Source organism: Saccoglossus kowalevskii, chromosome 3 (genome assembly GCF_978046115.1).
Source record: "Saccoglossus kowalevskii chromosome 3, keSacKowa6.1, whole genome shotgun sequence".
In the NCBI taxonomy this organism is placed as follows: Eukaryota; Metazoa; Hemichordata; class Enteropneusta; family Harrimaniidae; genus Saccoglossus; species Saccoglossus kowalevskii.
Genome location: NC_140643.1, coordinates 47,613,640 through 47,627,114, shown reverse-complemented (window position 1 = coordinate 47,627,114; position 13,475 = coordinate 47,613,640). Strand labels below are relative to the sequence as shown.

Below are 13,475 nucleotides of genomic sequence, written 5' to 3'. Positions count from 1 at the left end.
TGTGCAGGTTGATATACGAGGAAGCACTTAGGTTGTACCATATTACATGTATATGTATATGTATAATATGATATAGCAACATAATTTACCTTCAGTACAAGTTAAAGGCCCATGTCTAGTGATCTACCCACAAGGTGCATGTTATACCAATTGTTTGCGTTTTGTTGTGCATTTACTCATAATCTGTTTTGTTTTGTTTTTCGTTGAAAAGAAAATCCTGAAAATCTTTATTTGTTTCTCTTGGAAGTGACATGGACCTTGTAACATGTGCAGTACTGTGCCAGTATTTATGTTAGCTGTTGTAATTCTTACCAAAAAGACTGCTGGTTGCTCATTTGTATTCATGAGCTCATTAGCATAATTTTAGACAGGCCATAGCACACATCTCAAATCAACATGCACAGGAACAATTGAAGTCAAAGTCTTATTTATTTTCATGTTAGCAAATTCCTAATTAAAAAAGAAAATTACTAGTACATGTGTCTTGAATACGTTTTTTTAGTTGGATATTTGTTAGAAGATGATGTGATCATAGTCACATTTTTTCTGCATCATGTATATAAAAAACATTTTCATTGCTACTCTTTTAGCATCAACCCATACTCAGGCAGCCATTTTAAATTAAAAATTATTAAAGTAACATACATGTTCTAAATTTTTTTCAGAATTTTTGTGTCTGGAGTGTTTAAATAACCACATCCATCCTTAAGGTAGAAGTGTATTCATAAATTAATATATCCCAATACACAATATTGACCAATATTCTGTATAAACAAAGTTGTTTTGTGGGTGGGGGTGGCATAAAACTAATATTGCATGAATCCTGTAAGGTCAGTTTTGATAATTAGTGGTGAAGGCATCTGCTCATAGCTCAAGACAGTTTGACCTTGTGTTGTCGTAAATTATTTTCAAAATCTAGTTTCAAAATGCATGTACATGAAAATTTACATATTTGGACTATTTGATGTAAACTACATGTATCCTAAAAATAGCCAAATATTTAATATACATGTAATTTTGTTTCAGACAACTAAAATATTGCCAAAACTTTTTTACATCTTTTCTAAAACATAGAGTAAGCTTCTATTTTATTCATTATAATTTTGTATCGCAAATTACAGTTGTACCACAACTACAATGTATACCAGTATACAAAAGATTAATTGTTCTACCTGTATTTTCTAAAGGTAGAACAACTACATGTATACTTGTACATGTACCAAGTGTGATATATGCTGCTGGCTTATGCCCACTGTACATACTGCATATCAAGCATTATATTAGCCATGATAGTAAATGGATTCAAAGTTTACCTTACTGGTTTAGATTTCAGTAAACATAGTTCTAACCAGTGGTGCAGAAAATCACTAAAATGTACATGTATTTATGATTTGAATAGACTACTGTATTTGTTTGTTAAATGGTTGTTGCCCTAACATTATCTAACACGCATGTGCTTTGATGTAGTGGAAACTGAAAAATACATGATTGTGTGATCTTGTTTGGTTTCTTGTATTTTTTGTGAGACTGTTACATACATGTACAATATTAGCCAAGGGAATAGATGGTGTTAATCTTCATCAACTATTATCAGCCATGGCACATAGTCTGGGCTAGGGATATAATGGTTACCAGTGTCCATACACTGTTGTATCAGAAATACTATTGCAGACAGAGGAATTCATAATGTTATCTTAAAGACATTGCACACTAGACTGAATTAACAAATTCAATGACCATATATGGTCATGTGGCTGCATTAAAAATGCATAACTATCATAATTGGTGCACTATTGCCAATAGACATCAACCAGTGCTTTATTGAAAACATTTGGCTCATAATCTGATTAACATATATAATGACCATATATAATCATGTGACCATGACAGATATAGGTATTAAAACAGAGCTTTTGAATAAGATGCCAGGAGGATTAGCCTGACAAGTTGGCATGATTGGCGCCCTGGACTGCTGCGAACCCCACTCACGCCAACTTGTCTGGCTACCAGGAGGATCTGCCATCTCTGATGGCTTTCTTGTTTGTTTATTACACAAATATACTAATTTATCTGGTGCCTTTCAAAGGAACAGAGACAAATATGTTTTTATATAAGTTGTTTAATTATTAACCCTGTTTTTTAGTACCCGTTCGTACAAAGTCCGAAAACGGGGACTTATAATTCGGTCCCAGTGCGTCCGTCCGGAGTCATATCTCAGAATCTTTTGGACCGATTTCGTTCATTTTTTGGATGTGCCTAGTACTTTATGTGGGACATATGCACATGTAGTGGTTTAGCGATTCAATTCAAAATGGCCGACTGGCAGCTATCTTGTTTTTTGAAAATGTTGTATTTTGGACATGCTTTGTCAGTTGTCATTCAAACTTGGTACATAGTTTATATATGTTAGGATACATATCCATGATGATTTATTTTGCAATTGGATCAAAGATGGTCGACCGGCAGGCATCTTTTTTAGCTCCGCTGTCGACTTTGTCGAGCGGAGCTTATCATATGAGTCGTCGTCCGGCGTCCGTGTCAATGTTTTACTTTTTCGACTTCTTCTTGAAAACTACAAGCCTGAATGCTTTGATACTTGGTGTATATGTACCTTGGGTAGACCTCTCTTAGGTTTGTTCATTTCATGTTGATATCTTCAATTCTCTAATTTTGGTGAATATTTTTGTAATTTTTGGTAAAAAGTGATATTTTCGACTTCTTGTTAAAAACCGCAAGTGCAATTGCTTTGATATTACATATATAGGTACTACACGTGGTCTTCTCTCAGATTTGTTCATTTTATAATGATATCTTTAATTCTCTAATTTTGGTGAATATTTTTGCCATTTTTGGTAAAAAGTGATATTTTCGACTTCTTGTTAAAAACTGTAAGTCCGATTGCTTTAATATTACATATATAGGTACTACATGTAGACCTTTCTCAGATTTGTTCATTTTGTGATAATATCTTCAATTCTCTAATTTTGATGAATATTTTTGTCATTTTTGGTAGAAAGTGATATTTTCGACTTCTTGTTAAAAACTGTAAGTCCGATTGCTTTGATACTATACATATTGTTCATTTTCTAATGATGTCTTCAGTTCTTTAATTGAAATGTGCATTGCTAACAGCGGAGCTATCTCAGCCGATAGGCTGCTTGTTTTTACTCCTGTATGCGAAGCACGAAAGGGAGTCTTTGCAGTTACCCTGTCTGTATGTCTGTATGTATGTATGTCACTTTTTTTGTTCCACCGTTATCTCAAGAACCACTAATCAAATTTTGGTGAAACTTGGTACATAGATGCTCTGGGATAATGCGCAGAGTTGATTAGGTTTTGGTAAAAATCTATGAATATTAATTACCTAATTTGCATGATAATTAGCTGATTTTTAGCTGTTCCAAGACTGTTCCACTGATATCTGAAGAACCACTCATTGGATTTTGATGAAATTTGGCACATGGATGCTCTGAACTAGTGCGCAGATTTGATTAGTTTTGGGTAAAAATCTATGAATATTAATTACCTAATTTGGATGATAATTAATCAATTTTCGGCTTTTCCACTGATATCTCAAGTACTAATCATAACATTTCAATAAAACTTGGTACATAGGTGTCATATGACACTGCACATACCTGATAGTTTTTAGGGAAATATCAGTACATATTAATTACCTAATTTGCATAATTAATTAATTTTCAGCTTTTGATATTTCGAGTAGTAATGATCACGTTTCAATGAAACTTAGTACATAGTTACTTGAGGACTGTGCAGAGACCTAATTAGTTTTTGGGTAAATATTTGTGCATATTAATCACCTTATTAGCATAATTAGTTAATTTTTTGCTGTTCTATGATGTCTAAAAACCACTCATTGGATTTCAATGAAACTTTTAAAGAGTACCCATCACATTTCAATGAACCTAAGACTATGCACCATATTAGTTTTTGGTAAATATTTATGCTTCTTAATCACCTAATTAATAAATGCTCTAGGACAATAAACAGTCTGATTAATTTTGGGTTAAAATCTGTTCATATTAATTCTCTAATTAGCATAATAATTAATATTTTTTTGGTTCTAATCACATTTCAATGAAACTTGTTACATTGTGCAGACCTTATTAGTTTTACACTTAAATCTTTTCGTATTAGTTACCTTATTTGCATAATTAGTTTTCAGCTATTCCATCAATATCTCAAGTATAAGTAATTTTTAATTAATTTTTAATGTGTCTCCAAAACTCTCAGCACACGGGAGTTCTTTCTAAGCTTTCTTTGATTTTTATATGCGGTATCTTGGATGTGCTCTGTGTCAATTTTCATTCAAATTTGGCACATACATGTACTTTATACATGTTGGGATGCATGTCCATGATAATTTGTTTCAAAATCTGGTCAAGGATGGCCGATTGACAGCCATCTGACTTTTTGGCCTTACTACTATATTTCCACAATTTATGTACCATTTTCATTTGTATTTGGCACATACATCATACATATCAGTGTGTTTCATAATCAGATCAAAGATGGTAGAATAACGACTGTTTTTATTTTTGGCCGTATTACTACTACACGAAACGCGTGTTTTGATGTAAATAAACAATCTGTTGTATGCGCCATTTGGAACTCAAGTTTCAAGGACATGCTAGAGACAACCCCTCCGCTTTAATATGACGAGCACAAAGGGAACTTTCAAAAATTTAACGGGGACTGTGTCATTTTCAATGACTTGCTGTGGTTACAATAAGTTAAACAGTTTTTATCCAATTTTTTCAAACTTTGGTATGCTGCTCACCTGATTGGAACATTGTCAAAGTTTGATTTTGGCATGTTTCGCATTTATTCATTATACATGTATATTTTTCAAGATATTGGTTAAACCTGAACATGTGGTTACAATAAAAAATTCATTTTGATCATCTTGAGAGTTATCACTATAGAAACTTCATATTTGTGGGTGACCATAACATGTATGATTTTCAAGATTTGTAAAAATTTAGCTGAAATATAACACTTTGTTAGACAGAGAAATGCAGAGAATGAAGAAATTTACGCTTTTGATCATGAGAACTGTATGTTCATAAATATGTAATTTACTCTCCAAGATGGTAGATTGTGCAGTAATTGTTAAGTTATATCTATCTTTGATTCAAGGTGGCCAGATGACAGGCATTTTAGAGCTAAAACTTTCATCATTCAAGTTTAGCTTCATTCTAACAACTGATTTTGTAAAACTTTTCAAAAGAATTTTTTCCTGAGGCACGGATAGCCTTTTTTCTTGACATTGTAGAATAATGCTGTAAATGATAACATTGTGTGACCTTCTGGGTTTAAAAACACAACTTCTCCATTTATACACGTACATGTACCCTACAATTCAATTTTCACGTTGTAAAATCACATGTTGAATTACATCTCAAACTAGGAATAAAATAATCAAATATGAAATGTCTGTGTACATCTGTGTAGGTTATCCTGTACTAGTAGTAACATGTCATAGGTGATTTTCTGTTCACTGTGAAATCCTGTATGAAATGCAAATTATTACATGGGATCCGTTGTTAAACCATTAATTCAAAAACTTTGTATATAAACCCTTTAAAGTGCCTGTGCAATGCCCACCCTCACGTTTCCCATTTTAGATCTATATCCCACTGAAGTTATTGATTTTTTTGCTGAAAATGATTACTCGTATCCAAGTAAATTTGGGATATTTCTCGTGTTGTAGCCACGCCCACCTATCCTAAAACGGTCGACTGTTTCCGGATTTCCGACTCTTGCCGAAAGTGCGCCACCAAATGCCAAAATGTGAGAGGAAGTCATACCCCTGAGCCGTAATAACACTGGTCATTCAGTATACTTTTAAACAATATACATTTTTCAGTCGGCGTTTTTTTTCTTTCTTTTTTTGTCTATTTTCTTTTCTTTTTTGAGAGAGAGAGTTTTTAGATGTTGTGTTGTGGGCAGTTGCAGTGAAACATTTAGTCATAGTGTATGTATTCACACGTTTCTAATCGATCCAAAGGTGCAACATCAGTGAACGAAAGCCACTTAACCTCAGATTCATTTTTTGGAAAAACTGTCCTCGTCCATGATAAAAACAACTAGGTTTAAAGAGAAACGCTGACAACATAAACCTGGCGCAACACTTTTGAAAGAAATAGATTCCGGACCATGATCACCGAGGCGGATTTCAGAAGAGAGAGAGACATCCAGCAAGTGTTTCAAATGAGTTGACTTTTTTGCGATCCTGATTATCGTTTTATAGAGACCATTTAGTCCCTGTTAAGTAAAACGTAGCAATAATTTTGACAGTGACACGAAAACGAAGTGTCGGACAAACAGGAAATTACACAGCCCTTACACACTGCTAATTGTTTTCATTTTCGAAGGCTAATTGTTTCTGAATTGTTTGGTGGTTTTTGTTGAATGTCAAATTCACACCTCTGTTCTTTTTTCACCTCCATGCTTGAAGCTTGATCTGCGTAATAATTTCTGAAATAAGAATCCGGGCTTGGTCAATGTGTTTCCACCAAATAAAGTTTTAATATGATGTTATAATTATGACAATCACGCCATGGATCACGCTAAGTCGAATCCTCTCTGAATTTATCTGTATGTGTGTCGATCTCGATTATTTTTGTTATCCAATTAAACGCCGCTTTTAACGCACTTGCTCTCGTCATGACTCGACACATTCACCTATTTCAACAAAATTTCAATTTATTTCCACGCGGCTGTCATTTATTTAGTAACTGTGATTTGTCGTTTTTTAAATTATTTTATAGTGATCACTATGGTCTAATGTTTAGAATGTCAAAATATGTTCTCTTTTATTTTAATTTTGAAAGTTTTAGTCAGACGATCGATGAAATAAAACAGTGTAGTGACGTGCCTAGTAACCTGCTAAATAACGAGATAATTCCGACGTCAAATTCTATTTTGTCCAGCGACAGTGTACAAACGTGCGCTGCTGACGATCACGGTGACCAGCTACACCAGAACGAACATATTTTGCATCTAACTCAACCCCAGGCAACAAAAATTTATACTATGTGTTCATTATGGTCCATTCCTCCTCGACGAACAAGTACATAAGTGAAAATTTAGTCAAAGACAAGAAAACTGCAGAAGAAATTTGCCTTATTTACACGTATTGGCAATGCAAGCTGCCATGCGACTTCCCCTTCTGACGTCACAAGGGGAATTTCTGTATGCAAATAAGAAGCTAATGAGGAGCCTCGTTTTAAAATACACTAAAATAAAGTTGCCGTAGATTGAGTTTAAAACACATTTTTTCACTTAAAAAAATAATTCATGCTTAGAAACATAAAAAAATAATAATATTTATGTATCAATGGATAATTTTAGGCGTGAAAATAGCAGCCATTTCACAGGCACTTTAAATACCATACTTGTTTTGCAAAAATTTTGTGCACTATTTTGCTCATTTTTTCATGTATTTATTTTATAACTTTTGTTAAATTTGAACAAAATAATCATAAACATTCATTTTTGTGAAAAATATTGGCAAAATTCTGCTTATTATTCTTGTTTATTTATAACTTTAAGTATTCAACTATTAAATATTTATTAATATTCATTATGTTATTCTCTTTAATTTTTCAGAAATCAAGTGAAAAAAACTTGGAATTCATTTACAGAGATTGTGGGGAGTTGATACTGCAATGGATACTGCTAAGTCTACTTTGATTTTTCTATCAGTATTTCTAACTTTGTGCTGTGGTCAAGATTTCCACACCTTTGTTGAGACAAACGATCCTAGTAACAATGATATAAGGCTGACAAGGATGGTTTTAGATCCTAATAATGGTCGTTTGTATGTGGGATCGGTAAATAGACTTTATAAATTGACCAGTGACTTGGAGACGGAAGAAATTGAGTCAACAGGTCCGAGAGATGACAATCAAAATTGTATACCACCAGATTTTGTGCAGTGTGATTCCACACTTGTTTCAACAAATAATATCAATAAGATTTTAGTCATTGATACAGATAATAGTCAGTTGATAACCTGTGGAAATGTGTACAGAGGATCTTGTGAAACAAGAGATATGGATACTTTGACTTTGATAAAGTGGTATTATAGACAGGTAGCAACAACTACAGATGGATCTACAGTGGCAATAATAGCTCATGGTCCAAATAATGACAATACTGGAGTTGGTCCAAATGTGTTGTATGTTGGTAGAAGTGTTGTCCCTGATGAGGCTCAATGGATTCTTCTTTCTAGTCGTCTACTTCCATCTAGTAACAATGAGGATCCATTTACTATACTGAAGGATGAAACGGGAAATGCTGGATTTGTACAAGTAAAAGCAGATTTCTTTGGAGTTTATTCTGACTTTAACATTGATTATATTAGTGTATTTGAAAGCAATGGTTTTACGTATTATGTGTCCGTACAGCCCAAGGTAGACACCATAACTAGTGGACCATTTGTTACAAAAATAGTTCAAATTTGCCAAAGTTGTAGCAAGTATAAGGAAACATATATTGATTTACCATTGACATGTACAGGCAGTGATGGCGTTGATTACAATTTAGCCCAGTCAGCATTTGTGACTCAAGCTGGAGATGATCTTGCAGAAGTTATGAATTTAAATGACAATGACAATAAAGATATCGTAGTAGTGTCATTTGCTAAAGCAGATCAAACATCAAAAATACCAACAGACAAATCAGCAGTCTGTATTTACTCCATCAAAAAAATACGGGAAAAGTATTTAGAGTGGCTTGACATATGTGCATCGGATCCAAATCAACCAACTGGGTGTGCCTGGTCTTCTACTGCTTTGGAAGATTTATGTGGCAATACCTGGCTGGTAAGTAAAACAACGATATTCTAATTAAATGTTATAAATATGACAAATCTGTTTAACTAGTTTTACTATTCAATCGTAACATGGATGTAACTGCTGTCAGGGTGGGTTCAATTAAATAAAATGGTTTTTGAGCATTGCAACATACAGTAGTAAATGGTGTATAACTCAAGGCCATTCAAGAATGACTATTTTCATAGAATTTAATTTAAAAGTGTGTAATTAAAATGTATGAAGAAATGGATTGAATGTGTTCATGTTTTATAAGCAATAGGTTATGGATACATGATGCTTGTTTTATATCAACTTGGTTGTTGTTATTTTATTAGGATGATGTTATTGGTGTTGATTTGTGTGCATGTCGTGACTTTGGCAAGATAACATGTGGAACCAAGAATATAACTGCGACACCTTGCTATACAAGCAGTGATTCCTTGATAACCGCTGTAGCTGCAGTGTCCCATTCAGGTCATACAGTTATATTTACAGGAAATCAAGATGGACACCTAAAAAAGGTAGGACACTCTTACACATTTTGTCTGCTTAATATTATTATTACTCGCGTATTTTTTTGACAGGCATTTATTTCTGTAAATCAAAAGTAAAATTATTTTCTTTATTTGTAGCCAATCATGTAAAAACAATAAATCATTGTATAAAATAATTGCTACATTTACACAACAGCATTCTATCAAAGCCGAACTTCTGCTTCTCCCACTGATTAACAGGAGATTATCTCCATTGTGTTTACATGATCGGGCTGAACAAGAGCCAAGATCCGCCTGAGTTATGTGCATCCAAATAAGTTGGTCCGTCTTCTCTCGCGTTCCTGTGCACATCGCTTCAAAATTAGAACGAAACATTTTGTGTTCGTAAACAACGGCTTAACAGAGATCACTTACTGATGGCGCCCTTTAGCCTGTGCTAAGGACTGGCCCTCCAAGTGCGTGGGCGCAATTGGGTCTAGCCAAAATGCAAACATGTGAGATAAGTCTAAATCAGCTTAAATCTTAGCCGGTACTTCGTGTAGCGTGAACACTACTACAGTTAATAGATTAATATTGCTGAAAGGTGTACTTTATTTACCCCAGTAATCACATGAAATGAAGGTCAAAGGTTGAATTATCAACTAACCTAATACCTTATTCAGAGTATTTTCTTATGTCTTTTTCTTAATAAGTGTTGCTTGATAATAACAGTTCGCTCTGAATTTGATAATGATTCTATCTGAATCATTGAAGGAAAAGTACATTTGATGTGGAAAACAAATTCAGTGAAGCTTTTCCCTTGGTATTCTTTTGGCATGATTGCACATTTTTGTTTTGTAATAAAGTGTGTCATTGTGAGATGGAGTCATAGATAGTAGAAAGGTTATTAGTAAATTGCATGGGATGATAGTTAAATGTTGCCTTTAGTCTTGTCACGATTAAATTGTCTTGGTCAGACATGTGTGGAATGGTGGCTAGACTGTTCCACTTAGATGCTCACTACCACAATGTGCAATCAATCCAAGGACTCTTTCCTCCCATAACTGTACTGTCTTCATTGGTGGTTACCATAGTAACTTTGGCAACCTTATCAAACAGTTTTTACTACCTTATACTAAAATAAGTTTGGATATTTAGAGTAATAACAAATTCACACTTCCGTGTACAGTTAGACTTAAAGTGCCTGTGAAATGGCTGCTATTTTCACGCCTAAAATTATCCATTGATACATAAATATTATTAATTTTTATGTTTCTAAGCATAAATTATTTTTTTAAGTGAAAAAAATGCGTTTTAAACTCAGTCTACAGCAAAACGAGGCTCCTCATTAGCTTCTCATTTGCATACAGAAATTCCCCTTGTGACGTCAGAAGGGGAAGATGCTGGGTAGCTGGCATTGTCGATACGTGTAAATAAGGCGAATTTCTTGTGCAATTTTCTCATCTTTGACTAAATTGCCACTTATGTACTTGTTCGTCGAGTAAGAATGGACCATAATGAACACGTTAGTCTCAAGTTTGTTGCATGGGGTTGAGTCAGATGCGAAATATGTTCGGTCTGGTGTAGCTGGTCACCGTGGTTGTCACCGTCACCGGCGCATGTTTGTACACTGTCGCTGGACTCCGGCACAAAATCGAATTTGATGCCTGAATCGTCTTAATATTTAGCAGGTTACTAGGCATGTCACTACACTGTTTTATTTCAACGATCGTCTGAGTAAAAAAAAACATTTAAAATTATAATAAAAAGAGAACATATTTTGACATTCTAAACATTAAATTATAATTATCAATAAAATAGAGAAATAATTAAAAAAAAACGACAAATCACAGTTATTAAATAAATGACAGCCGCATTGAAATAAATTTGTTGTGATGGGTGAACGTGTCGGGTCATGACGGGGACAAGTGCGTGAATGGCGGCGTTTAATTAGATAACAAAAATAATTGAGAGCGACTCGCATACAGACAAATTCAGAGTGGATTTAGCGTGATTTTCTTAATTATGACATCATATTAAAGAATCACTTGTTGGAAACACATTGACAGTCCAAGCCCGGATTCTTTTTCCATAAATTATTATGCAGATCAAGCTGCAAGTAAAAGCAACAAAGGTGTGAATTCGACATTCAACACCAATCACCAAACAATTCGGACACTTTTAGCCTGCAAAAATGAAAACAGGGCTTTGTAATTTCTTGTTTGTCCGACGCTTCGTTTTTGTGTCATTATCAAAATTACTGCTACCTTTTACATAACACGGGTGGTCTCTATAAAGCGATAATCATGATCGCAAAAAAAGTCAAATCATTTGAAACACTTTTACCCGGCGTCTGTCTCCCTTTTGAAATCCGCCTCAGTGATCATGGACTGCTCCGGAATCTATTTTTTTTTTAAACGTTTTGTATTGCGCCTGGTTTAAGTTGTTGGCGTTTCAAGTTAAAACCTAGTTGTTTTGTCATGAAAAAAAAAATCTGAGGTGAAGTGGACACTACATTTGACGCTGTAGAGAGGAGCAAGTCCACCCCAACCTTTTCTCGTTATTTTCACGGCGTTCGTCCACCGATTTCGCACCTTCGGAAAGAAACGTGTAAATACTTACACTATGAATATACACATTACTGCAACCACCCACAACACAACGTTTAACCATCATAAATGTTCATAAAAATTCTCTCTCAAAAATAAAATAGACAAAAAAAAAAAGAAACACCGATCAAAAAATGTATATCGTTTAATAGTATGTTGCTTCTCTCATATTTTAGCATTTGGTGGCGCACTTTCGGCGAGAGTCGGAAATCCGGAAACAGTCAACCGTTTCAGGATAGGTAGGCGTGGCTAAAGCACGGGAAATATCTCAAATTTACATGGATACAAGTAATCATTTTCAGCAAAAAAATCAATAACTGCCCATTTCAGTGGGGCACAGATCTAAAATGAGAAACGTGTGGGTGGGTATTGCACAGGCACTTTAAAATCAATTTGATTAAAATTTGATGTAGTGTACGGGCTTTACTTATTTTGGCTATAAACTTATTTTAATTTTATTTTTTATTACTTTTGTTATTATTGTCTTTTTATTTTATTATTTTACTTTGATTTTTTTTTTATTCCGCCCCACATACATCTGATTCGACGCCTATGTAAGTCCAGTTCAAATCTCGTGTAAGTAACAGCCAATCACTGCCCCCTTTTATACTGGCTGTCGGTTGCTTACTTTTCAGTGTAGCGATACTTTACAGGCAATCTTTCTGTACATTATATTTTGCCCATTAATAGAAAATTGCTAGTATATATTTAGCTCCGCTGTCGACTTTGTCGAGCGGAGCTTATCATATGAGTGATTACAAAAGAAATTACATATACAGGTACTACATGTGGACCTCTCTCAGATTTGTTCATTTCATGATGATATCTTCAATTCTCTAATTTTGGTGAATATTTTTGTCATTTTTAGTAAAAAGTGATATTTTCGACTTCTTGTTGAAAACCGCAAGTGCAATTGCTTTGATATTACATATATAGGTACTACATGTGGACCTCTCTCAGATTTGTTCATTTTGTAATGATATCTTTAATTCTCTAATTTTGGTGAATATTTTTGTCATTTTTGGTAAAAAGTGATATTTTCGACTTCTTGTTGAAAACCGCAAGTCCAATTGCTTTGATATTACATATATAGGTACTACATGTCGACCTCTCTCAGATTTGTTCATTTTGTAATGATATCTTCAATTCTCTAATTTTGGTGAATATTTTTGTAATTTTTGGTAAAAAGTGGTATTTTCGACTTCTTGTTGAAAACCGCAAGTCCAATTGCTTTGATATTACATATATAGGTACTACATGTGGACCTCTCTCAGATTTGTTCATTTTGTAATGATATCTTTAATTCTCTAATTTTGGTGAATATTTTTGTAATTTTTGGTAAAAAGTGATATTTTCGACTTCTTGTTGAAAACCGCAAGTCCAATTGCTTTGATAATACATATATAGGTACTACATGTGGACCTCTCTCAGATTTGTTCATTTTGTAATGATATCTTTAATTCTCTAATTTCGGTGAATATTTTTGTAATTTTTGGTAAAAAGTGATATTTTCGACTTCTTGTTGAAAACCGCAAGTCCAATTGCTTTGA

General features: G+C 33.9%; 1 protein-coding gene across 1 annotated transcript in view; it reads left to right on the top strand.

Annotated features, from left to right (window-relative positions):
* The window catches only part of LOC100329049 (plexin), a 161,297-nt gene that overhangs the window by 34,127 nt on the left and 113,695 nt on the right, over positions 1 to 13,475 (top strand). The window contains exons 2-3 of the mRNA XM_085497282.1: positions 7,636 to 8,852; positions 9,179 to 9,364. Coding sequence (XP_085353408.1) covers positions 7,695 to 8,852; positions 9,179 to 9,364 — 1,344 coding nt within the window. The 5' untranslated portion in view covers positions 7,636 to 7,694. The remainder of the gene's footprint in view (positions 1 to 7,635; positions 8,853 to 9,178; positions 9,365 to 13,475) is intronic.